At 46.9% G+C, this 27,380-nt stretch overlaps 1 protein-coding gene across 6 annotated transcripts in view; it reads right to left on the bottom strand.

The window, feature by feature from the left end:
- The window catches only part of EXD3 (exonuclease 3'-5' domain containing 3), a 245,639-nt gene that overhangs the window by 123,023 nt on the left and 95,236 nt on the right, over window positions 1-27,380 (bottom strand). For all 6 annotated transcript variants that reach the window (XM_048966121.1, XM_048966127.1, XM_048966122.1 and 3 more), the window contains 5 exons: window positions 25,950-26,003; window positions 25,323-25,462; window positions 24,447-24,547; window positions 17,210-17,283; window positions 14,210-14,248 (listed from right to left, as the gene is read on the bottom strand). In XM_048966121.1, the coding sequence (XP_048822078.1) occupies window positions 14,210-14,248; window positions 17,210-17,283; window positions 24,447-24,547; window positions 25,323-25,462; window positions 25,950-26,003 (408 nt within the window). The remainder of the gene's footprint in view (window positions 1-14,209; window positions 14,249-17,209; window positions 17,284-24,446; window positions 24,548-25,322; window positions 25,463-25,949; window positions 26,004-27,380) is intronic.

The following is a 27,380-nucleotide window of genomic DNA, read 5'->3' as shown; positions in this document are numbered from 1 at the left end:
AAAATGCCTGACACCACCAGCAACCCATGATTAAAGCTTTCCAAAATGACTGCTGCAGATTACCTACTTGTAAATCCAGTTCTTCCCCAGCCAAACGCCTCACACAGATCCTAGCAGTCAGTACAGAGCAAGGCCAGCAATGCCACAGAATCATGGAATGCCCTGATCTTAACCCACGGCACAGCAATTCCTCCACTGCTATTGGTAATGTGGAATTCAAATACACAATATCTGTTCTGGAAGTCACCCTCAGCAGCCCTGGGTTAGTTTTATCTGTGTGAGTTGAGCTGCATTTCTGCCTGATACGATTCTCCACTTTCCCCCAGTATCTTTAACCAGGCAGTGAAGTTATTCACGCTGCAGTGACACCAATATTTGCAGCCAGATTTTAATTTAACTTTTGAATGTGTTGGCCAATTTCCTCTGCTATTCAGTGCTGCTAGAAACAGCAGAAAAACGTCCTGCTAACACAGAGAAAATGTCACATAGGATATTTTAGAGCCCGACACTGTAAGGGAGGGGAAAGTGAAACCTGAGCTCGGAAGGACAGAACTGCTGTAAGCCACGGAGGAGGTGAGGAGCACTCCTGGGGTCACTGCGATGCTGCAGGTGCCTCCAGGTTCCCCGCAGCATCCTACCGTGCAGTCACTGTTGCTTCATTTGTGATGGAGGTTTCTGCATTGCAGTCGCACCGTTAGTAACTCATTTACGGAAAGGATTTACAGCTGGGAGCGGAGCGGGGACCCCGAGCGGCACCGCGGCCTGTTCCCCCGGCGAAGAGCATCCTGACCTGCAGGCGCCCCGCACCGACGGCTCTCGGCTGGGAGGTGCCAGCCTCGCTCGCACTGCAGTGCAAGGCTCCGTGCGAGAGCAGCCGGCCGCTCACCCGCGGGCAGCGCACAAAGGCGGCAGCATGAGAAAGACGGACTTTCTCACCACTTGAGCTGCGCTCTCTCTCCCAGCGCTGGCTGCTCAGATGCACTAATTTAGGAACCGAAGAAGTACAAAATAGCCTCCATTCATATCCCCGAAGACTGACTTTCAGATAGCGATCAGTGCGTCATTGACAGAGCCACACTTCAGTGTTCTGGAGGCCATTACCACATCAATGGCGGGGAAGTGGTCTTTCTTCTCTCTTTCAACACAGCTTTGGCAATGGGCTCCCTGGGGCATGTTCACACTACCTTTGTGTATCGGGAGCCCCGGCTTCCCAGCCTCCCCGCCATCAGCTGGGGGAGACGGCTCTTTGAGAGGCCATTCAGAGGAGCCTAACTTACCATATCGCTCGGATCAAGGCGAAAGCAACGACGGAAGACAACGTGCCGGGCTCCCCTGGGGGAGCTGCGTGCTCCTGGGACACCTGGGAGGAGCGCTTGGTTGTGAGCCCCGGCCGGGGCTGCGCCCGGACTGCTTCCCCTCTGCAGCCCTTACGATCTCACCCGTGCAGCTTGTTGCTCAGAAGTCCAGACGCCGCATCAGACGGTGGCCAGAAGAAATGCGAACGTCTAAGCTTGTCTGTTAAAATCCACCGGGAGACCTGCAAGCCCATCCGTGGCACAGCCAGGGGGTGAGGGAAGGGCTCCTGCCCTCTGCTCTGTGCGTGGAGACCACATCGGGACATTGGGCGTTGTACTGGGACTCGGAGCCCGGTTTTGGGATTCAGGGCATGGTTTTGGGACTTGGGGTTTGGTTCTGGGACCCGGGGCTTGGTTTTGGCACCCAGTGCAAACAAGAAGCAGATAAATAGGAGAGAGGTCAGCAGGAAGCCCTGAGCTGCTGCTGGGCTGCAGCACTGCATGAGGAGTTGGGCTCGGTCAGCCCAAGGAAGGCTGAGCTGGCGCTATGCAGGAATATAACTGTGCTTTTCTGCTGTACCACGGGCTGTCAGGGAAAAAAACAGAGGCGGAGCCTTTCAGAAATGACAAGTAGGCACTTAAGGGAGCTTGCAAGAAGGAAGGGGTCCAACTTTTTACACTGTGTGGTAGTGATAGGGGGAATGGCGTTAAGCTATAAGAGGAGACTTAGTTGAGATATGAAGGGAAAATCCTTTCCTCAGAGGGTGGTGAGGCCCTGGCACTGCTGCCCAGAGCTGTGGGCCCCCATCCCTGGAGGCACTCGAGGCTGGGTTGGATGGGATCCTGAGCAGCTGAGCTGGTGGGAGGTTGGAACTGGATGATCTTTAAGGTCCCTTCCAATTTAAGCCATTCTATGATTTTATACAGGAAAAAAAAAGTGAGCGTGCCAAAGCGCTGAAACAAGTCCAGGGGGGCTGTGGAGCCAGGCAGGGCCCCCACCTTCAAGCTGAAACTACTCTGGTTCTGTGATCAGTGCTGCCCTGCCCTGCATCGCAGCTGTTCTCTTCACAAAGACACGCAGCTTCTTGCAGCAACGGCTGCTTTCAAGTCCCCAGCACCTCCCCAGCTGAGAACACCCAAGATCTCGTCTAACCAGAGTACAGGATGGCCCTGATCACGCTCAACAATATGACATGGAGATCCAAAATACATTTCCTGCATTGGGATTCTTTCCAAACTCGTAGCAGGCAGCCCCTGAGGGAAGTTCTTCATCCTCGCCAAATGAAATCATCATGTCTCCAAAATCTGCTCATCCTGCCACGGGCGAGAGAAGGTACAGAGGTAAAAGAATGAACTCTGCTTTCAAAGTTGGAACTGAAGAGTGAGCATTTTCAACAAATGTTATGCAAGAACTTGAGACTTAAAAAAAACAACAAAAAACACAACTCTGAGCAACTGAGCAGCTCTTCACAGCAACCATCAGCCAGCTCAGAGCTGTGACAGATGAGCCGACTGCTGCTCACAGCTCCACGTTGTAGGGCACATGAAACTTCCCACTTCAGAGATAAAAAAGTTCTCCATACAAAATTTTACTTCCCTGAATCTGACCCAAACATCGCAGCTCTAGTAGCCAACCAGAACACAGGTATACAGCAAAAGGGTAATACTCTACAAAGTGCTCCCAGTATGCCCAAGGAAAGGTCTGCCCCACAATCCCCCAGCTGTTTCAGGATGCCAGGAGATTTGGGAAAGAGAGCATCATGATACATGTGTAAGACTAACACACAGCACTGGGGCTGAATCCTCACTGATGCCCCCCAGCATATGGACACAGCCTCTTCAGTGCTGCTCTGAAAAATCTGCTCTTACTGTCTGACCAGCCGCCACTGCTGGGCCTGCAGAATGACATTAGCAAACAATTCCATTCCTCCATGCTTATGCATCTGTCCCTCCATTCATGTCATTGTCTGTGTCAGCCAGACCTCGCAGGAGGGAAGGCAGCCCAGGCCAGGTGGATGTGTTGGCCAGTGACTCCTGGGCTGGGCCAGGGATCACTTCATGGTCCTCTTCTGTTCAGTAGCGTAGGTACAGCCTGACACTTTGAGGGACTTTCGTAGAGGGAACATCAGAACTTCTGTCTTTTTAACCCATAATTAACTCACATTCCTTATCTACATCCCACAACAATTCCAGGTATATGGATGCACAAAATCTGGATGCGTTCACCTGCAGTACTTATCCCCCCCTCCACTACTTGCTCAGGGAATGCTGCAGACATATGTCCTTATGCGCTGTAGAGCCAAACTAACCCTATTCAGACAGGGCCAGTTATTTGAAGAAAGAAATAATTACATGGCATCCTTAAAAATCCAAAATGAAAACAATTTCTTAACAAATGGACTGAAAATTCTTTTTCACTACTGCTGCAGAGGCATCTTCTGAATTCTAATCTAACCCTGGCCCCCAGATTGCTGAATATTATTCATCACAGGGATCAGCAAAGGACCATGGACTTGCTCCGAATAAATAAGCTGCTCAGTTTTTATATGCTTCCAGATTTCTCACACCTCTTGGTCCCACGATGGCAGGCTGGAGATATTTTCTGGGAGGATTCCAGCACTTGGCAAGACTGAAGATGAATGAGGATGGGGAAATGGGCCAAGCTCTTTCAGAGTGCAAAGTAATATGTTACTTATCACAGTAGATGCTTTGTCTGAGACCAATAACAGTGCATTGAAGACAAACTGGCATCCCTTATCTTCCCAGTGTATTCTGAAGTAGCGTTTATCTATCAGACTTTTGTCATCCTGTCACACACACACGAACAAAGTGTCACGGTGGCAAACAGCCAATTGCTCCCCAGTTTAAGAAAGCGAGGGCTCCCACCATACATTGCACACTGTGACCTACGCTGCTACTGGAGTTCACCCAGCCTGATCTTCTTACGATCCAACAACACTCCCCTGTTCCCTCAAGCCTAAGAGGGTTCATCTACTTGCCAAGCACTTTCATAAACTTTCTACAAATGTCACCATAACATAACTCTATTTTATTTTGCGTCTTGAAGCATGAAATCCTGCGCAAGGAAAATATGGCGCTTCCTGTTAAACTATGACCTAGCAGAAGTCTGAGGCCGCCTGAAGGATCGCTATCAGAACGTGATTATTTCAAAATGCAACTTAGCAGAAGTGTCTGATATCCACTCACACCACAGGATCTGTCTGCAGGAGCTCCACTCCAGCTACAAAAGCACAGCAAGGACTGCAGCGACAGCCACACACTGCCAGAGAACAACGGTGTTGTGAGGATGAGAACAGAGAGTAAAGCACTGCTTCACTGCAGGACTGCGAGAGCTGCAGATGTGCCAAGAGGAAGAGCCTGCAGGAACAAAACCACTGTCGCTGTGTCTCCTCTGCTGTGAGGCTCAGCATTACACTTAATCAGTTTATCAGGATGCAGAGCAACTGAAGCCACCACGACGCCTTCCCATTTGTCTTGGAAAACCATAATATTAACCCTAACAAGCTAAACCAGTATACCAATTAACCTAACCAATCGCTCAATTAAGTGTTCCCATGCACAGTCACATGCGTAATGAGAATTCATAAACTCCTTTGTAAGGAGAGGTGGAATTCTGTTGGTTCCCAGCAGGGCAGGAGGATTCATTGCTGGTGCCCAGGTCAGCTCCACACAGCCAACGCAGACTCAGCAGAACCTGTTGGTAAGGGAAGAGCCTTGCAAACCTCTTTCTCCTTCTCTTCCTACTCCACTCTCTGCTCAGGTCCAAATGCTGTTACGAAGGCAAACAACAAAACAGGAATCCCCCAATACTTTGTCCTGCCTCAGCCTCCCATAGGGCTCCTTCCATACCACGCTGTCTGGATGCAGCCCTAATGCCTGGCAATGCCCCTCTGAGCTGCACTTCTCGTGTGGAAACAGCTCCATGAAAGACAGGTCATCAAAGAGCTGCAGGTTCTCAGCTGCATCACTGCCTCAGTGAGAAGGCCTGTAACAGGGGGCATTTTGTATTGAGGAAATCCAGGCGAATAAGCGAAAACTTGGCATTGGAAATATTTGTTTGGGAGCCCTCACTCCTGCCGTCCTTGGCCGATGATAAATAGACACCCGCAAGAAAAACGTGGGTTACCACTTATTTTACCCATTGCAAACCCCACCTGGCTCAGAGCCAACGCAATAAAGGTATCTCTGTGGGATCTTTACCAAAAGGAAAGCTTGGCAGAGGCTTTTCCTCTCCTTTAATCTCTTTTGGTGCATTTACACTCCCAGTGATTTTTTGTTCTGAAGGAGAAATACTTGAGAGGGTTGACTGAATGAACTCTGAAATTCACACCCCGGCAAATTGGACTGATTTCCTAAATCCATAATTACAACATTCCTCAGAGATACACATTCTTTCAGAGAGAACAAGGGAAGATTAGTTTCCTGTTTCTTCCTATTTACATGACTTCTCCATCCAGAGGAGCCTTTTTCCTTCTCAAACAATCCTCTGTTTATGTGGTTCCCCTCTTGGCAGGGAACTGGTGAACTAATCTTGCCTAGAAGTGCAAGACAGCCAAACTATCAATTGCAAATGGCCCAGCCATCTTTGTGAGAGGCAGCTGATTTGCACAGGCCTTTACAGCCTGGTATCAACCTGTGGGAGCACTCAGGCAGGCACCGATCGATTACAGGGTTCTCTAAATAAGCTGGGATGATTATTGAATGACCGGGTAGCTTTACTGTTGGCCGGATTAGAACATGGGAGTGGACCTGTGCTGTGTGTGAATATGTGCAAAGCTTTGGCAAATGGGCAGTCTGTCTTCCTGTGCTACCATAGGAAGCAGAAAGCTCAATGTCTCGTCCTCTTCTTTGCCTGTTTCTGCTGGAGGAGCCACTGCTAGCACTCCTCATAAAATTCCCTTTGCATTAGAGCAGCAAGAACAAGGATATTTGTTTGCTTGAAGCTCTAGACAGTGACACTGTCCTTACTTTTTCTTTGTGGCACAAATCCCTACATCAGATGCAGTTTGGAGTCAGTAAAAGGCATCCAGGAAACTACCACCACAGACTCCCGATGTAGCTTTCAAGCACCTCGATGTCCCACACGTTCCTATAAAGTTCTGAATGACAGTACTTCCTGCATTACCCACAAAAGCAATGTTTTTCCAATTTGGTTGAATTAAGCATCCCACCAGGGCCTATCGGTTGAGTCTAACAGCTTGCTGAAGGTCTCACTCTTTAATGTAGCGCTGACCTTTCAACCTACAGCCATAAGCCAATTACCCTCTTTTTTATACCATACCAAATCTCTTTCTGATGAAGCTGTGCTTTTGAATGAATGCATGCCAGTGACAGAAATGTTATTATGCTGCTTAGCAGCAAGCTAGTGCTGTCTGGCTGCAGGAGTTTTAAGGTCAGAAAGCATCTCTAACATACTGAAACAATTCTAAGAGTAATTTTTTTCCCCAGGGTTCTCTCCAGTTCCCTTCTCTTCAGTCTCTGGTGCTGTGTGTGTACATAAAGGCTATTTGGACACACTTTTTACAACGGAGGTGCTGGGCTCTCAGAATAATTCCTTACCAACAGCTCACTGAAGCAGGAGATGGACACTCAGATCCCACAAGCCTCTGCTGAATTCCCAGAGCTTGGCCCTTGTAGACTCTTATTTAAGCAAATGTGAGCTGATTTTCCAAGGTTATTGAACAAACACATCTCCCACCCCTCCAGAAAAACTTGCAGCGGACTTTGTCTTATCTTTTTGACACTTTCGTGGACACCATGGAAAAAAACGGTCATTATCCACGGCTCATTTGCACCTAACATAAAATTCCACATAAAATTCACATAAAATACATCTGTATGATTGTGCTTGACCACAATTTATCTAGAAATAGCTGGATTATAAATAAAACAATGATAAGGGTTATTAGGCACAGCTGCCCTCCAGGTCTGACACATAGCAATCCTCTCTGAGATGTGCAGGAGGTAACACACAGGTCTTTATTTTCAAGCATATATATATCGAACTTTGCTAACTTTCCTCTAGATAGGAAGGTACAGAAGGCACAGCATCTTTGGCCTTTCCCATGTATCTCCCCCATAACAGCTGTAGTTTGTTAAATGAGAAGTTCCCATTTCTTTTAGAACAACAGTGCTAACTTCATTAGTAGAGACACATATTTTACTGCTCTCCATGCAGAAAGCAGAATGTAACTGAAGAATCACGCTGTGCTTTTCCAGACACATCCACGGATGTCCCTGTTTTCTGCATCAGCCTTGCTGGTGTTCCAGCTGTCAATAAGTGCACAGCGCCACTTACAAACTGAACTGAAAAATAGAAGGAAATCCTTACATTGCCTGCTACTTGCACTGCCCAATTTCTCCATGCTTTACTATCCCCCCAGGTACAATATTCTCTTACATCATGTTGTGGCTCTATGGTCTCTCCACAGACCTCTGATAAGAGCAGTAAACGTACAGAAAAAGGGCTGGGGCAGAAGCAGAGGAGTTGGTTGCCAGGATCAAGAATGGAAACATTCCCACCATCACTGAGCTGGTGACCGTCCTCTGAGCAGGGGACAAATTGCAGGAAGAGGAATGGGAAGAGCAATGAGAGCAGCATGTGGGAAGGTTTCAACAGATAGAAAGCTTCACTCCAGGGACTCCAGGGACAGCACCTGAGCCCAGCACAGGGCAGAGCTCTGAGCAGTTCCTGAGCACTGATTCCCCCCACGGCTGTAGGGCCAGGAGCCAAACCAATCACCCACCAGCTCTGTGCCCGCAGGCAAACAGGCCATACGCTCTACTGAGGGCCGCCACACGGCGCCTGGCTGAACTCCTTCTGGTTTCTACCTTCCAGGAAAACAGCCAGTGTAGATTTAACGTCTGAGTGATGAAATCCATTACATCCTGAATAAACAGTCCGCTCAAAGAGAGTGAAAGGTAATTTGACAGGCAGACTTACACTGCAAAACACATTGTTTATTAATCACCTCCTGAATATAATTCCCGTTTGCACTGCAGAGATTGCCTAATTCCCTACAGATATTAAGTTACTTACACTACGGGGACACTGCAGTACTCAAAACAATCTCCAGCCAATTTAAAAGTTTGCCTCAGCTCAGGGCTCCTAGGGAAAGACACCAGATATGGCTATTTGCAAAGAGGCCTTTCTGACCTCTTGTTCTTATTAAAGATTCCCCAGAGAAGGATTATTGGCCAGGTGTTCTGGCCACAAGAACTTAAAAAAAAAAAAGAGTAATTGCATTCTGCTATTTAAATACCCCTCAAAATCACTTCTGTGAGCATAACAGCTCTTACATTTTATTCCATAGGTGGTTACATTTTAATCAGGGTCAAAATGGTCCTGTCAAGAGACACTGCATTAGATCTTGGTGTCACTGAGGATGTTTGCCATTTAGATTTTTCTCTTTATTTAACTGCCAAAATAAGTAAGACTCCATCAATTCCTTGCTGTAGTGTAAGATAACTTATACCTACTAAGGACCAGAAATTGCAAAAGCTTTTCAAATGTATCATGCATAAAGGAAGGCGCTTTACTTTTACGTCTGCTGCTTGGCAGATCTCTACATACTGGCTGTAATGTAGAATAACATCCCTAGAATGTTAGTGGAACTCAGGTTATACATTTGCTCTGAATTACCAGCATCTCACCCCCAGCCACCCAGACAACAAGACTTATGAGCTCACAGGGTTTGATTTGCATGGTCAGAAATTTGAAAATAAATAAGTTATCTCATTGTCACAGCTGGAGAAGGAGATTTGCTGCAGGCTCTCCCAGCGCCGCACACGGGGAACACCTGCACAGCTCATCTGCTCTGATCTCATGCAAGACCAGAGCACGATGGAGACTGCACTACAGGGGCTGCTCTTCCAGGTGCCCTTCTCCCAATTCACACATGCCACGTGAAGGACAGATTGGTGCCAACAACTTGTTGGCAAAAGGGTTGGACAGACGGATGAACGGGCAGATGGATGAATGGATGAACGCTGAGCCACGCTCACAGTGAATGCCTGAAGAACATGGAGCGTTGTTTCAAACACCAGCATTTTTTCTGAGTGCTCCTTTTGGAACGGGTTAGGATTTAAAATATGAGGAATAAATGGACAGTTTCCCCTGTGCAAACAGTAGCACAAAAACGACCGTGGGAAGCTTTTTGATTTAGCCACCAAAAGACCTTTGGCTCAACATCACCATATCTACCACTTCACTGTCCCAGAGATCTTGCAAAATAAGTAATTATACGCTCACAGTCCTAAATAAACAAACTGGTTTTAACTTTGTTCAACACCATATTCTAGTTACTGCCCCAAATTAAGAGTCATTTTGCTGTTCTCTGTCACCCCACTCTGCTCCATGGGAAAAGGAATTTCACAGCAGAAGTCCATGCAAACATACATATAGTTCCCAGATTAAAGTACCTTGAAATAACATTTCAAACTGTTCTAACTGGTTAGTTCTGCTGCAGTTGAATGATTTCCTGCAAAAATACTCCAGATGTTAGAACTGCCAAGCGTGCATGTGCTTTCTGGGATCTAATTGTTCAGAAAACACCCACAGTATTCCATCATTCCCCTGTACCCAACTCGGATATCCCAGCCTTTCCTTGCCAATACAAGAGTGTCACCTGTGGGTGTATCAGGACCTGAGCTTCCCTGGCAGCTCTCAGTTCCTGCTCCACAGACCAGACTGGATCTGAAGGGTCGTGGGTGACTTTACATGAAAGGAGCACTGTGGCACTGGATGGGCACAACTGCAAGATCACCCCAGAAGCATCCCTGGGAACACTGCATCCTGAGAGGTGCAGCAAAGTACCCGACCCTCCCGCTCCTGCTTTAACCAGAGATCTTCAGAGCACCAAAGCCAGGTGATGGGTGCAGTGTGAGATGCCCTCGGCCCCCAGCAGCCACTCAGAACGGACAGAGTGCTCTCCAGTAGGTGCCCTGCTGTGTCACCAGCATTGCATCAGTCAGATTCTGTCTGACAGCTAAACTAGTGAGATGTGCCATTAGCAAGCTGAGTCGCTTCCCTACATCCCTCACCCACGTCACTGGTCCATGTGTGCTCACTTTTTAAAAGCTTGGCAAATGATAAAAAAAACAAGACTCAGTGTCCAGATGGAGCTCAGAGATAAGTGGTGTCCCACAGGGGTCAGTGCTGGGACCGGTGCTCCTTAACATCTTCATCAGTGGGTTGATGCACCCTCAGCAGTTTGCAGATGACACCAAGCTGTGAGGTGTGTTCTACTCACCCGAGGGATGGGATGCCATCCAGAGGGACCCATTCAGGCTGAGCCGTGGGCCCAGGAGAAACTCATGGGGTTCTAAGTACCAGGTCTGGCACCTCAGCTATCAGTGCAAGCTGGAGGATGTAAGGACACAGCACAGTCCTGCCAAAAAAGACCTGGTGATACTGCTGGACAGCAGCTGGACATGAGCCAGCACTGTGCCCTCACAGCCCAGAGAGCCAGCCGTACCCTGGGCTGCATCCAAAGCCACGTGCCAGCAGGGCAGGGAGGGGATCTGCCCCTCTGCTCTGTGCTGTGACACCTCACCTGGAGCACTGCGTCCCGGTGGGGAGTGCTCAGTGCAGGAGAGACGCAGAGCTGTTGGAGGGCCACAAAAATGATGGCAGGGATGGAACACCTCCCTGTGAGGACAAGCTGAGAGTTGGGGCTGCGCAGCCTGGAGAAGAGAAAGCTGTGGGGAGAGCTGAGGGCAACCTATCAGTACCTACAGGGCTGTGAGAAGGGAGGGGACAGACTCTTCAGCAGGGGCTGTTATGATAGGACAAGGGGAAATGGCTTCAAACTAAAGGAGGGGAGATTGAGACTGAACATAAGGGAGAAGCTTTTTTTACGCTCAGGGCGGTGAGGCACTGCACAGGTTGCACAGAGAGGCAGTGGTGCCCCATCCCTGCAGACAGCCAAGGTCAGGCTGTTGGGGCTCTGAGCACTGCTGGAGCTGTGGGTGTCCCTGTGCACTGCAGGGAGTGGGACCTGATGGCTGTAAGGGTCCCTTCCAACTCAGTAATTCCACAAAAAATGCCTACCACACTTTTTAGTCTCAGAGTGGTTCTTCCTGGCAGGATTTCCCTGGCAGGCAGACTGCTCCTCAATATCAGCATCGCACCGGTTGGTCTGCAGTTTTTGTACCCAATTCTATTAACCTTATGCAGCTGGCTAAGGCTATGAAAAACATTAAACATGCAAAAATGGGAGCAGAAGGGCATGCAGCAAAGCAGACAGCTGGCTCATGCCCTGCCTGTTTTTCTCCTGCATATCTACCATCAGTACCCTACACACCTTCCTCTGTGCTTGTGAGGACAGGCACTCTCCCTGCGTGTTTCCACGCGGCTCACAGGCTCAGTTAGGCGAGCTAATGCAGAGCAGCACAGCTGGCACTGTGCTCTTCCCCTCCCTGTGCCCCGAGGTATCTGTGCTTGGAGAAGACACACAAAGCATAGCTCTCCTCCTGGGCTGGCAGGGCTTGCCAACAGGCGGTTGATGAGGGCACTTTCCCTACGGGATGAAGACGTTTTGATTCCTTTGCTTTCCCTCCAGCCCCTGCCTGCCCACGGCTGCCATCCCTGCCTGCTCAGCCGCAGCCTGGCCAGCACGGCAGGCAGGAGAGGGCAAAACCAGTTTCCTACAGGGCTGAGAACAGGTTCTGTTGGCCCCATGATTAACTACAGGGCTTCTGCCTTTTGTAGGAGCAGTCAGCTTTACACCTTCGTTCATCCTACAGGGTAGGAACAGGAAAATTCTGCACTTGTACTGCTTTGGGTGAACAGAAAGAAGCACCACACTCGCCATACCGAATGTGGTCAGCCCCAGTGAATAAGGGGGGCTGCACCAGGGCTCTTGATATCTGTATAATTTAAGACTTTTGTTATGGATGCAGCACAGAATTTAAGCAAAAAAAAAAAGGGCTTTAAACCCATGGAAACTTTCAGCATCTTTTGACTTAAAACAGAAAAAAAATACTATACAAAGGTTCTGGCTGTTGTCAATCATGGAGTTTTCTGGGAGTTTTGGTTCCCACTGCCCCAGAGGACCCAGAAGTCACTCTGCATCCCTCCCCCTGCTTCCCACTCAGCGCTGCATCACCAGGCAGAGCTCCAAACACCAAAACTTGCAGTGAGCCTGAACTACATGCACAGATGGAACACACAACACCAACCGCAGCTATTTCCAGCCCTACAAGGCACTGCCTAACAGACTTTTGTTGTTGTTGTTTGGTCAAAACATGCCAAGTCATTAGTGAAATTCCGAGTGAGAAGTACACTTTTTCCCTCAGGTAAAGCCCAATCTTGCAAAAAAACAGTTACAGTCAGCCTTGAGTTTTGCACTGGTAAACAAAGCATGTCCAGAGATTTTCCTTTTCTTCTCCTTGAAGCAGCCATGCTGCTAGCAGCGTGGAACAGCAGCTTAGCTGCACATGCAGTTATTTCAGTTTCCTCCAGAAGCACAGGTACAGGTTCTGATTGCTTTAATGCGATGCCAAAGACAGTAATCTCTGATAGCAAGAAGAGCTAGGACTGATAACAGGCAAGTTTAAGCACTACCCATGTGATAATTACACAGCTATCAAAACTGGGTAAGCTGTAGCAGTCAGGAAACACAGTGTTTGCATTGGTTGGAGAAAGCAAAGATGATCTCCTGCCATAGTCCATCATCCCGCTGAGCTCCCACCAGCCACCAAACTTTCCTGAGCATCTATTGCCATGCGTCCCATCGCTACAGATGACTGACGTGGTCTGTAACTGTGTATGTTAATTAGAGGTTTTTCCCACTATCCACACCATGGCACTGGCAGAAACTCCTTCACTGCATGCACCAAAGCTGTGACATGAAGTCTGCTACACCCTCATGTCCAATCCCATCTCAGGTCCTGATCCAGCAAGAAGCCAGCACTTGTGTTGGCCTTCAAGCCTGTGGGAATCAAAGGAAAACCACAAATATGCTGAAAAGATCACTGAGATCAAGAACCAAGACCAAATCTTCCCTCACAAAGTCTGGCCTCTTGCAAGGGTACAGTATGCTACACGTGGAAGTCAAATATCCAGCTCAGAAAGACACAGAGTAGGTTTCACAATTACCACGAAGGGATGCTGGCCATCTTATCAACCATCTGTCTGAAGAAACCCTTCCTCGTGAATTGGCACTGTCCCTTTTCCTTCTACCGCACGGAAGGGAGAAGAAACATCTCATGTTGAAAGTGCACCCAAATCTGGTGTGTACAGATAGTGCACAACATCTCACATGCCTGGGTGTATACACTGTCACTAATGGTGTATCACCATAGAATTTCCCAGTATCTCATTGTCCTATTATGTATTTATTGCAGTTTCAGGCCAAAACGCAGTTGCCTGAGCTCTCCCGTTGTACATCAAGAAAAAACAAAATACTTTTTCCTGCGTTATTAAAACTGCTCATGTCCGAGAGCACAAGATGTAGAAGTCACAGTGCCTAACAGCCACACATGAACCTGCTGGGAGTTATTCCAAGTGGGCTGTTCAGTGGCCAGTCTGACATTTGTTTGGTTTTACTCACACAGTTTGCCAGCTGCCTGAAGAAAATTTCTTCTCTTCCTCCTCATAATTAAGCATCCTCATTATTTGTACAAATAAGCACCAGGAAGCAAAAGAATGCATTTGATAACATCATCCAAAAGCTAAAGTTAAACCAGGATTGTTTAAAGTCTCACAGGAATTCAAATATAGTTTTTCTTCCTTGCTCTTTCCTGCACCCTCTATTTTGCTGTCTGAGGTTTTACACAAAGTGTAAAACTCTAATAGTTGGGCTCCAATATTTGGTTGTCTATTCTGAACCCCTTAAAGTAGCCCCCAACCAAATAGCCTGAGAAAATGGGAGAGAGAAATCCATACTCACCTGGACGTGATCTGTCCAATTCTCCTGAGTCATGGTTTTCTGAAAAGACAAAATGACTCCTGAGCTATCGTACAAAGAGGAGAATGCTACATACAACAAGATGAAATTTAACACACCATCCTAAACACTGCCATCAATTGAGGAATGCGTACAGGAATGCATGGGAAACCTGTGCTTCTCATATGTCACCAGCCGGAGAATGGCAGAAAAACACAGCCCAGACCGTGTAATTTGGGCAGCTACATCACAAAAGACAAAAGCCCCAATCTGATCAAAGCACACGGGCAACACAGCTCCTCACCCAGCAGTGCCTCAAGCACTCCTCACTACCCAGAGCTGGGACTCACTTATAAAAGCAATCACCTTTACTCGAGTGGTGCTCCTGCAACGACCAAAGCATCACTGAGCAAAGCTGAAACGGGCCATAGTGTGGTGGAACACGTGGATTGTTGCTGCTGCCTTCTCCTCAGGAGGTGTGCAGTGTGTCCATAGAATGTTCCCCTCTGTGGCACAGCCTGACAGAAAGCGTCCCCATGGGCTGCAGTACGGAAATGATCTCAGGGATTATCTGCAATGCTGAGCCTCCAGAATACGAAAGGACAGACTCTTCTCCACAGCCAAGTCATGAAAAATCCTCTGAAATCATGAGGCCTGGGAAAGGAAACCGATAAGCTAAAATTCCCATTCAAGTGTAATTCAGAGCCAACTTTGGGAGAAACTTGGGACAGGAGCTGTTCTCCACTCTGCCAAGAAAGCAGGCTGCAAGAGATTGATCTGCCATGGATGCCAGAGCCTCACCCCCAGCTTCTGGCAGAGTAACAGTGACTACTAGTGCCACTTCTATGGAAAGGTAGAGAGCAAACAGGGAGTAAGAGCCTCACAGAAAACATCTTGGAGATATACAAGCATGTAATCTAAATACTAGTGAGATGAAGGAGCCATTTGACCAGACCTCGTACACAGCTGAGAATGGTAAACAGAACACCGAAGAGCTCTCAGAAGGGATGGTGTCCAGAAACAGCTGCCAAATGTACCTTAATTGAAGTCACTGGCCAGCTTGGATACTTTAAATCAAGCATATACTGCAAAACAAAGGAAATGGAAGGCCAGGGAGAGCAGAACACCAGATAAAGAATCCATTTCACTCTGCTAAATAAATACACCTGGACAAATGCTTTCGTCTCTTTCACAGTGAATGCTCCCTAGAATGACATTGTCCAACACCACAGCCTTGTGATGAAGGATGCAGAATGGCCCACGCCTCCCCAGGTCTGCGTCAGTGCTTCTGCTAGGCAGGAATCACAGCCTTACTTCTGGATCAGGAGGACCTGAAGCAGAACTGCCTGTGCCAGAGCAGTGTCATCAGACGACCACCACTTGACCACATCTTCCCTTTCAAAGCAAACTTCAAATGAATCCCCTTTTGAAAAAAAGACAAAGCACTTCTGGAGAAGGTGTCTCATTTCCTGCAAAGTGGATCTCTGAAGACTGGATCAATTGGGAACAACATGCGGGGCCGCTGAAATCGCTGCTAAAGAGCTTCCTGCAACCACAGGGAAGAAGTTCACTATGAACTGCAACTGGTGAAATACCACGCCATGAAAGAAGAAGAAGCAAGCAAAACTGATTCTCAGCTGAGACAATCTGCCAGGCCCAGGGTGATGGGGAATGCCAGAAAATCGAGAAAAGCACCAAAACAGTTAACAAGAAGGGAAATGAGCTTCCCACTGCAATGTGCATCCAAAGAAAGACAGGGAGCTGTCGGAGAGGGTGCAGAGGAGGGCCACAAAGATGATCAGACAGGATGAGGGAGCTGGGCTTGTTCAGCCTGGAGAAAAGAAGTCTGTGGGATGACCTCACTGCAGCCTTCCAGTGCCTAAAGGGAGCCTATAAACTCTTGGAAAGGGTGGATAACAGCAGGACAAGGGGAAATGGTTTTAAGTAGAGGGAGGGAAGATTGAGGTTGGATGTCAGGGGGAAGTTCTTGACAGAGAGAGTGGTGAGGAGCTGGAACAGCTGCCCAGAGAGGCTGTGATGCCCCATCCATCCCTGGAGGTGTTCAAGGCCAGGTTGGATGGGGCCCTGGGCAGCCTGGGCTGCTGTGAAATGTGGAGGTTGATGGCCTTGCATGTGGCAGGGGGTTGGAGATTCATGATGGTCCCTTCCAACCCGGGCCATTCTGTGTGTGATTCTGTGATTCAAAGGGCAGTGACTTGGCTCAGCACACTCAAGAGAGGGGAGAAGAAAGCACTGTCAAGCAATTCTGCAATTAACTGCAAGTCAAACTCCAGGCTGCCTCCTGGAAAATGCTCCTCAGAAAGAATTAATGGCATCTTCCTGTTTTTAGGAGCCCTCAGTGCCAGGACATGTAACAGTGTGCTTGCAAAGAGGACTCGGAAGTTGGGCAATAGTACAGTTAGTTCAGACAGTCGTTCAGGAGCTGAAAGCACTCCCATTTGGCTCAGTAGTAACAGGGCTGCTAGCACAAAAACTGTCTGTGGCAGGCTTGGGACTGAAGCTATCACAGGCGGGCCACCAGTAACAAAGAAGTGACTACAAGGAACAGAGCAATGCAGAGTGCTTACACAGCGGTGCTCTTAAATTCAGAAAATAAAAGATGAAGTCTTCTCCATGCAGTATTTCTGCAGTCTGTTTGTGATGGTTGAGAGAAACCAGACCAGTGGAGAGTCCCCCCTTACCAGCTATGCGCTGATGTACACGTGTCCCAGGGCACTGCTGAGGACACAGGTGAACAAGGACCCAGATCTGTGTAATTACCACTACTGCTCATTGGAATATGAATGGACACAGCAGCTTTTCTCTAACAGAACGCACAGGTCCAGCAGCACACCCAGCACGCCTACATGGTAACTACCACAGGAGCTTGTTCACATACAGTATATAGATACATATACATGTATTTCTGTGATACCAGTCATTCAGAATGCAGAAATAAATAAAAACTCATCCACAGCCATGCCACACAATACAGAAACATACCTCCACAAACCTCTTGTAAAAGAGATAATTCAGAGTTCTCAAGTGCCGCTGATTTATGACATTAGGACAGAGAGCTAAAAGGAAAAAAAGGCATGTAAGTATACAACATAACTGAACTTCCAATAAGCTTTACTGCCTCGCCATTAGATTTTTTCTTCCCCAGCTTCAAACTAAGTAAGAGAAAGGCAGGATGCCATCAAACTCAGAACAATGAGGGACAGACACACACAGTCAGCTTATCTCAACTATAAACTGTTATTTACACTTTCAACCATGATTACCAATGCTAATCCTTGGCTACTGATATCTCTGGTTGCACCACCCCTGACTGATAAGATCACCTGCTGGTTCAATATCCTTCACAGTCAATGACTTCACACCTTTAATTACATTGCATCCTCTCAGAAGTACCACCTCCAGTGTCTAAAGGTTGTATTAATTTTGATTTGAATGGAAGCTGTGCTGTTGGCTCATTTGAGCAGTTTTGAACACGTTGCTCAGGATTTACACTTGTGGCTAAAGTTCATTCAATAAAATACATACACAGGAAAGAGACTCCATATCCATACAAAAGAGGGAAGTGACTACCATGTCGCTGAGCTAGCAAGCAACAGTTGTTTTTGTTTTTATTACTGTCATCTTCATTAGATACGCTGCATTACAACTGCAAAAAATCAGATCTTCACACAGCACGTTGTTTTGAAATCCAGTGCAGTGAGAGATAAATGCAGAAGATAAAACAGATTGAATAGGATTGGCATACATATCTGTCAGTTCTCGCAGGATGCTGGGATGTGTGTGCATGGAAAGGTGGAACCAAGCCCTCTGTTTGGTTTCAGTGGCTAAAGCCATCCTGGGAGCCGGAAGGAGAAGGATCAGCAATCGGAAATGCTATCAGACAACAGTAAAGAGAAAACGCTCTGCAGCCTCCCTGTAATGAGCTGACAGCAGGAGGAAGCAGTGCTGCTGTCCAGAGGGTGCTCTGCACAGGATGCTCCGTGTCACACGTGGTGTGCCCAGAGGACTGAAAACAGAGCAAAGAGAGATCTCTGACCACCAGTCCCTGCAAGCAGAAGGATGCGGAACAGTGCAGCTTTCAGAGCCCGGTGAATCACTGCTTATAGCCTGAGCGCTGCCATCTCAAACACCAATGTTTAAAGCTGTTATGTTTAAGTTCGTCTTCCAGTGTGACCACATAACCTCAAAGCAAGGTTATACCTCCTACCCTAAAGATTTCAAAGCACTTCAGAGAAAAATATAGTGGGACTGCTTCAGATCACCAAAGAGAATCTGTTAAAGGCTTTTTTTTTTTTTTCTGAGAGACCCCAGAGGAAATTTCCAAAGGATGGGACTTGGTTGAACCAAGGGATTTCACATGTCAGGATAGAGGGACACAGACACTCTGTGCAATTTTAAAGACACCAGTGATGTTTTCCACTCTGATATGGAAGAATTGAACTTGAATCCATTTTCAGTATCTTATTACAAACAACAGAGAATGGAAAACGTGAGGATGAAAAGTAACTTGGTGGAACAAAGATGGGTTTAAAGGAAAAACAGCAAAAAAAACCCAAAATGTACCTCAGTGAACTGGCAGGTAAGATTTCATATCGCTGGTAAGGGAAAAAGTGGTTCAGTGGTTCAGCTGGAAATGGAAAACTGGAAGTGAAGTAAGAGAATAACTGCTATATCAGAAGATCTATGACACTGAGGCAGAGAGCTAGAAAAGGGCTGAGTCTCACTGAAAGGCCTCAGATACAACAAGGAAGTGCACAGAAAAGTGGAACTGAATTAGACGCAGGCCAAGGAAGAATGCAAACATGTAAAGTCAGAAAGCTTAAAGTTAAACATGAGATGCATCCACCAAGAACCACAAAGGCAGAAAAAATCTTGCTAAAAATAAATTTGTAAAAAGAGGAAGACCAGGGAAAGTGCCAGCAAGTCCCTGCACAGAGGAGGAAAGCTGTGTATGGGCCAGGTATTGCTCATCTTTGTTACAGTAAGGTTCTCTGTACTATTAAATGCAGCATTTTGTGAGTTTTCAAGACTCCCACATTTACAGTGGACAAAGCTGCTGGTAATGGACTTGTTTTGCAGCAAGAGAAACTCCAGTTAGCATTTTGGAAGAAAAAAAAAACACCTAATGGAATGGCTAGAGAAGAACACCATAGGTTGCAGAGGATGCTGCAAGGTTTCCACCTTGGAGGTCAGTAAGAATAGGTTACAGACTTTATACAGAAGCAGCAGAAGGGGAGCCCTGTGGCTGTGGGCACTGAGCGTGATGAGGGCGGCACTGCAGAATCTTTGCTGAGCCTTTTCACTGCAGTTTCATGACTGCAGAAACCAATTCACTTCAGGGAAGAGCAACTTCTCCAAGGCCACGTACTGATTAGGACCAAGCACGAATCTGAACTCGGATCTGAGTCAAAACAGGTGCTTTGTTTGCAGGATAATAACCATCTTCCTATTCTGCAGCTGTACTTGGGGAGCTTGGGGATCATCACTGGGCTGTGAAGCACCAGTGGAACACAAACAGTATAACACAGAAACACAGAATAACAGAATGGCCAGGGTTGGAAGGGACCTCAAGCATCATGAATCTCCAACCCCCTGCCACCAACCTCCACATTTCAGAGCAGTCCAGGCTGCCCAGGGCCCCATCCAACCTGGCCTTGAACACCTCCAGGGATGGACGGGGCATCACAGCCTCTCTGGGCAGCTGTTCCAGCTCCTCACCACTCTCTCTGTCAAGAACTTCCCCCTGACATCCAACCTCAATCTTCCCTTCCTCAACTTCAAACCATTTCCTACCCTTTCAACATAACAATAGGGAAGCACTTCCATGACAGCTCCACAACAGTGCTGCACAGAGGTACACATCTGGGACTGACTCAGAAGCAAAAATTCCACTCTGCTCTCAGCCATTAGCAGGGAGTTAATGACTATTAGCAACGGAGAGGAAGTAAAAATGAAATCTGTTTGTCACATCGGATGTGAAACCACTAATACACACCTGTTTCATTCATGTAACACCGGTACATGGTGCAATGCATTTCTGGGTGTGTGACTGCTGCTTTCAGGTCACAAATGACTCCTCCTGAGCTGGGATGAGGACGGGGCCCTCTCGTTACACGGAGTGCCTGACTCCATTCACAATGGGACTCCTTTACTCTGCCCTGGCAGAACAGGAGGGCCGACACAAAGCAGACTTTGTTGTGGGACAAAGTAAAGCAGCCTTGGTTTAATAAAATCAGAGAACCTGAAATCCTAGAGGCTTTTACCCCGGTACTGCTAAGGACTGCTGGGGAACCTGATGAGGAGCGAGCTGTGCATTAATCGCAGTATATTATGATGAGAGTATTCCCTGAGTGCAAATCAGTGGAGGGTAAGGCAAGACTCAAGAAAACCTCTTTTTGTTGTAACCTCAAAGATGCATTGTCTCTCACAGTGCTCTGAGCCACTGCAGGTTGGGCTGAGCAGTCCTCGGAAGGGAAGGGGAGCAGAAGCCCAAGTCTGGCCCCAAACCCTCGAGTTCCCTGCTGGTTTTGCTGCCAGGAGTGTTGGCTGACCCTGTGCAGGGAGAGCGTAGCACATGGCTTTCGATCAGTGCCTACAGGAAAAATCGCTCTGGTGTGGTCTCTCCACAAGTATATATAGGATGTATTCACAGCCAGAACACCAGGACTGGTGTGACGTTTGCAAGGGACAGCGTGGAGCTGCTGGGCGCCTTGGCTTGCCTACAGCAGGTCATGCACCCTTTGTGTTTCAGCACAGGCAAACACGTTGGAGAAGGTAAGGACCAAGGATGGAGCTGACATGTTCCCTTCTCCAGCAGCCCAAGTGCAGCCCAGGGCAGGACGCTCGGACCCGGTGTGTAAGCCTACAGTGCAATACAGGAACGAGCTGGCATGCACCACGAGGGCTAACAAACCTGGAGGAACCCCACGGTGGCCGCAGGGCGCACAGCCACTGCAAAGCAACTGCAAAGGAAAAGAACCACCTCCTGCTCTTAACAAGCAAAAGGTGAAAACGTTTGAAATCTTCCCCAGCCAGGAGCCGGCCCAGCCCCTCCTTCCTCCAGCGCATCTCCTCCGGGCTGTGCCCGCTGCCGGGCGGCCCTCGTCCGCCCCCTGCTGCCCCGGGACACCGCGCCGGGCACGGCGGCACTGCGGGCAGCGCTCCTTGCAGAGACCTGTAAGGCAGCAAAGCTTCAGCTTTCAGGGAACAACCAACCTGCTGACCAAACCAGGAGCGTTTCACTCGGTTTATGCCAAAAAACCACTTTCCAAAGACATTCAGAGTGCCCGGGCATCGAGGTGCTCAGGCGGCTCACGATGCTGCTGCAGGACTTTTTCACCATACCTTCAATTCCCATCCCTTCTCTATCACTGCTTTACTGTCACACGAAAGCTGAGCCCGAGAGGTGATGCCTCTGATTCCCTTCCTATCTCACAAATGATGAACTGTCACATCTAAAGCCAACGCTGAGCTGCTGGGGGTAAATTGGCTGTCTAAAGATACAGACAAATAAACAAAACCATTCCAAACTCAGGGTCTGCTCCCCCATCTCAGAGATATGCTTTGGACTAACAATTGTTTTGCAAATCTATGTCGACCTCTGAGAGTCTCCAAAGAGCATTAAGCAATTAGGCAGCAATAGCTACAAGGCTCGTTAAACCAGAGCACACTGACCCAGGTGTGAGAAAAGACTCTGTAAAACGCCATTTCCTCAATCACACGCCATTTCTGCCAGACTTCTTCCTTCCCCAATAAAGCTAATTATATGGAATCCACACACAGTTTCTGAGGACGCCCCTGGGACTCAGCAGAAAATCTCCCACTTACCGTGCCCTGCTTTGTGTTTAGCAGGGATGCTGGGATGCAGTTCAGAAAAAGATGAGGTGGACTAACCTAAGCCGATGGTTTATTTGCTCTGAGGCTCCAGACCTATTATTTTTATTGGGCCACCTCCTGTCAGGCTCTGAAAGGTAAAACTGGCAGTTCCAAGAGGTGTTTCAAGTCTTAGAGGCTGAACACACCAAAGTTCTGCTTAGGTTCACTGACATTTTCTGAGAGGACAGCGGAGAGCTCTTGGGTAGAGGAAGAATGAAAGTGGATTTGGAACTACAGTAACTGAGTCACGTACAAGCTTGCCTTCTCATACCAAGAAACCCTGTCCTCCTCCAGCCTTTCTCACCAAAAGCCACTTCCCTCTGCTGCTGCTGCTCTCAGCCTCTCTCAGCAAGTGGGAGTCATGAAAGGAGACAGCAAGCAGCCAAAGGCTGTGGCATCGAGCAAGCCCACAATCAGGTTAGGTAACACCAAGTGTGAGTTTCACCTCACTGCTTGCTTTTGGTGGAGCTGTTCAGGACAAGAGGAGATCTCAGAAGAAGGTTTTTAGAATCTGTCCATTCTACCAAGTCTGTTTCCTTCTTGCACTCTTTTCTCACAGTTAAGATCTACGTGCACTAAAGAAGGGAAAGAGGAGCAGAGAAGAGGAAAGTCCCGTTATTCCAGCTGCCACCACTTTCAGTTCAGTTCAAGAAGATTGAAAACAAAATTTCACATGCTTGAAAAATTTCCAAAGTATTTCAAAGGAGACTACAAGGCCCCTGGTTTAGCAAAGTGTCAAGTGCTGCTCTGAACTACATGTGATATTGGACTCGATGATCTCTGGAGGTCCCTTCCAACCCCTACAATTCTGTGATTCTGTGATATGAGGTAAAAAAATGAATATCCACTTTCACATCCACGTCTGTGAGTGAGAGTCAGCCAACCTTGGCTGTAGCTGGGCCAAGTATGACGTTGTTTCAAAAGCAGAAGAAGGACCACATGCCATCTCACACAGTAGGTGAGTCAGTTCCCTCCAGCCTGTGGCTCACCCTGCATTGTAGTGTGGGACAAGTCACTCTCTGGAACTGCTGGCAGGAATAATGTCTGTAGGAGAGACTCTCATTCTGCGTCTCAGAGAAACTCCTCACCTGTGGATCCACTGTGGAGGTCCAGTTAGGGACTGCCATTACTCATGGCAGTACAATTCCTGGGATGCTCTCACCAGGCTGACACACTACCAGCCAATAGAGAGCAACTGAGATCAACAGCTCCATATTCTTCTTTCTCCTAGAATTTTTATTATTATAGTCCTACTACCTCAGGGCTTTGCAGGGGAACAATTATGGCATTTCACATTTATAGCTAAAGGTATATCTGTGGTGCATCTTTCATAACGAAAGGGCAACAGCTCAATGCCCTTTACAGATCATGAAGGACAATACAGCCTAGTGAATGATTAACCTCACAAAGAAGGAAAAATTACTGAAGACTAGTAAACTCCAAGGAATGTTTTAAATGTTAAATAAATCACCCCCTTGTGCCTCAGATTCCACACCAGAGTGCTAAGCTTAATTGTATTTACTTATCCTCCAGTGAGGGTCTGCAAGGATTATCTTATTAACTTCTGAGCTGCAGGTTGAAAACGTGAAGATTAATATGCAATACAGCGTTGCTGCCAGGCATAATAAGCCCACAGTTTGTGGTTAGAAACCACTTTTCAGTCCAAGGAAAGAGAACTGCGTATCTTGTGGAGATGATGGAAAGCTTTGTAGGGTGAAACCTAACAGTGCACCTGAAGGTTTCCAACGTATGGTCCCAAAGGGTGGCAAAAATCAACAGCGCTCACTAACAACAAAAAGCAGGATGAAGCAGGTTTGATTAGACAACTGGTAGTGTAGCAGATCTATTCAGTGATGTAAAGTGCTTTACTTCTCTCAGGAAACTGCAAGTCTTCAAGTTCCCTGCTGCCAACCCTATTTTACAAAAAGAATACAAAGGACTGCAAGGCTTCTGCTTCCTAAGGGTTATCTCTTCACAACTGGTGGACTCATAACTCAAGAAAACAGATCCCAAGATGAGTAATGACTTGCTTCTTACGAGAGCAGAATGGAGTCGTAACTCAAAGCTGGCCATCATGTGTTTATGTAGAGCCATTCTGAGGTCAAGATTTATTTCATATCATGGAAGAAGCAGCCTATTAGTCACAAGCACTTCATTCTCCGACAGCACAAAGTGATAATTCCCATAACTTACCAGCCTTGTTTTGGAATACCATTAATTAAACTCTGAAACTACCCATGATAAATTACAGCAGAGATTCCTTGCTAAACACGGAAGAAGACAACTGACTTCATCTGTTCTGTATTACTGAGGTGGCTCCAGAGTATGCTGCAGCATCACATACCTGGATCTACGTTAAATCGCTCCAGGAGTCTGAAGATCAGCTTGCTCAGCATTTTGCGGTTCAGTTTATCTGGCTTGTACCTGGACAGACCTTGATACTGTCTGTAAGCAAACAAACAAATAAATTCCGTACTTGTGGAATTGCTTACGGTTTTGCAAACAGCAGATACTTAGCAGTAGAGGTACCAGGGTTTGGTAGGTGTTGGCAAGAACAGACCCCTACCTTTCCTGAGTTATAGGAAAAAGCCAGCAATACAGCCACACAGATTTCCCAGTCAGTGACCGGGAAAAAGAAAGACAGCAATTCCCTCTCATCTTCTCTCAAAACTATGACTGCAACCATTGCATCTACATTGTGACTTTTATTGTACTGCTGGCTTTGTGACTGACAGGAGCTATTCTAGTGAGAGGCAATTTATAAATTAAAACACACACAACTATTTCACAACAACATGAAGATTAACCACTAGTATCTCTAGTTTTTCTGCCCCTTCATCACAGTGTTATCTTCCTGCCAAACCTGTACAACCGATACTGAAACTCAGCCTTGTCTCCAGCAAAGTGCGATTAGCACAACCTCCTGGAGGGAGCTTTCATATTTTCATATTGCTGAGATCTGCTGCACACTTCTCATTTTGCACTCCTCTCTCCTGACAGGATGAAGCATCTGTCAATAGGAAAGATATCTCTGCCTTACCAGCAAAGGGTTTGAAACGACTCTGGCACAGATACCAGAATGTCCCCATCCTCAGCTGAAAAGTAGATACACTGCAGTCCGTTATGCTGAGAAAATGATCTTAGGTAGGCTAGCAGAGAACACGCTGTCCTCTGACAGGCAGTCAGCCCAGCTGTTTGTAAGTTCAACAAATATTTCTACCTTGCCATATCTCTGATATTAAAATCAGGTTCACACCAGGTGTCCAGGATCTGTAAGAGCCTGCACTGGAGCTCAGGATGTTCTCCCACATAATCTTCAACCAGGTTAATTTTGTCTTGAAACAGTAGCGGTGCACACATCTAGGAAAAGAAATTCGAGGTTATTTGTGCTGGATGTTAAGAATTATGCCCTGCCTTTGATCAGAATGGCCAGTGCTGCAGCAAACAGGAGGTGTGGAAGAGCTCTAAATCGCCAAACCCTTACTTAACCAACTTGTGCTGTCTAAAAGACAGATGTTGCATTTTCAACACAACTATTAGAGAAAGTGGCAAAGCTTCAAAGCAGTAAAACCAATAAACTTTACCAAAATGATTATTTGCCAAGAACACAGCTAGAATTTTTCATTGTAGTGGCTCTAAGTAGGAAAACAGTCTAGTAAAGGGCCTAACAAAATATACTCTGTCACTCCTCTAGAGGTAAAGGTACTTTAGCCATGGAGCAGTGACTTCTTGCAAACGAGATAAAGCCTCAAGTGAAACACATCACAACTTAGAGGGCTTTGATGGAATTCCTGCTTAACAAAAGGTGGATCTGAAGACAGAGAAGTCTGCAGAGGAAATGACTCACCTTCTCCACATCTTGATCTGACTGTAGTTTTAGCTTAATACTCAGGATGGCTGCCTAGAAAATAATTTAAAAAACGTGTATTTAGGAAAAGAATAACACAGTGGGTAAACAGGCACTATTTCACACTGAAGTATATATGCTATTACAGAAAGTTTCTGTGAGATAATTATTTCTGTTAGGTTTTCAAGTACAAACATCTGTCCACGTACAGTCCACTTCAAAATGTACCAAAGCACCCATGGCAACAATGCATGCTGAGAGCAGTGTAAAAACAAAGATCAGGTTGTCTGGCAGAAAGAGGGAGAAAGCAAAGTGCTTGGAGAAGCCTAGCCAAGGAGGATATTTTCTAACAATATCCAATATCAAACAATTATTCTATAATATCAAAAAACTTGATCCGCCATAACTTCCTAAGTCCAATCTTAGAGGCACAGAATCACAGAATGCCTTTGGTTGGAGGGGACCCCAAGGATTATCAAGTTCCAACCCTTCTGCCACGCAGGGCTACCAGCCTCTAGATCTAGGCTGCATCCAACCTGGCCTTGAACACCTCCAGGGATGGAGCATCCACAGCCTCTCTGGGCAGCTGTTCCAGCACCGCACCGCTCTCCCTGTGAAGAAATTCCCCATTTTCCAAGCTGGTTGTAAATGTACATGTTTGATGGTGCTGCACCTCTGAGCCTCCTGCAGCATGCTTTAAACTAAGCAGCAGCCACAGCAGAAGAGTCTTTTATCAGCAGAAGTCACAAATGCCAATTTATTCAGATGAGGATAAAAACAGTAAGGTGGGACTTACAGACCAAGCTATGCTCTTAGACGGGTTTCTATTCTGTCATTCATTTTGCTTTGAGAGAAGGAGATAATGAATATTATGGATTCCTTTTTTCATGGATGGCCTTCTTGATCTGCTACTTGTTAGAATATGTAAACAAAGGTATTACAGTAGAAGTGCAAACGCAAACCTCATATTTACACCTCACTTTCACAAAACATGTACAGAAAAATTTAACAAGAAAAACTACCAGAGTGGAGTAGGAACACACCTTTATACCTTTTTCTGGGACCTCTCCTACCATTCAAGTGACACCTCGTGTAATCGCTGGATGCACAAGTCCTGCAGACTCAGCCCAGCACTGCAGAGCCAGCACTGCTCACAACAAAGCTGTCGGTTGCATTTCCTCCAGGGAAATCCATGTGTTCCACATCCCCTGCACTGAGGACTGTGTACAAAAGCAAATAAACAACACACACCACCTGAGTTGGTCTGTCTGACTGGCCAGAAGCATAGAAGTGGGAAAACATTTTTCAATTTTTTTTAAGCAAACAAACACTGCATCACTGACTGCCCAGGATTGATATCCAAAAAAGAAATCAACCAAAGAACTTTAGGAATTAACATTAATACAGTGACTGTATGCTACAAATCAGGTA

This window comes from Lagopus muta, chromosome 19, assembly GCF_023343835.1.
Source record: "Lagopus muta isolate bLagMut1 chromosome 19, bLagMut1 primary, whole genome shotgun sequence".
In the NCBI taxonomy this organism is placed as follows: domain Eukaryota; kingdom Metazoa; phylum Chordata; class Aves; order Galliformes; family Phasianidae; genus Lagopus; species Lagopus muta.
Note: the sequence above shows the minus strand (reverse complement) of the source record. Positions and strands in the feature narration are given on the sequence as shown.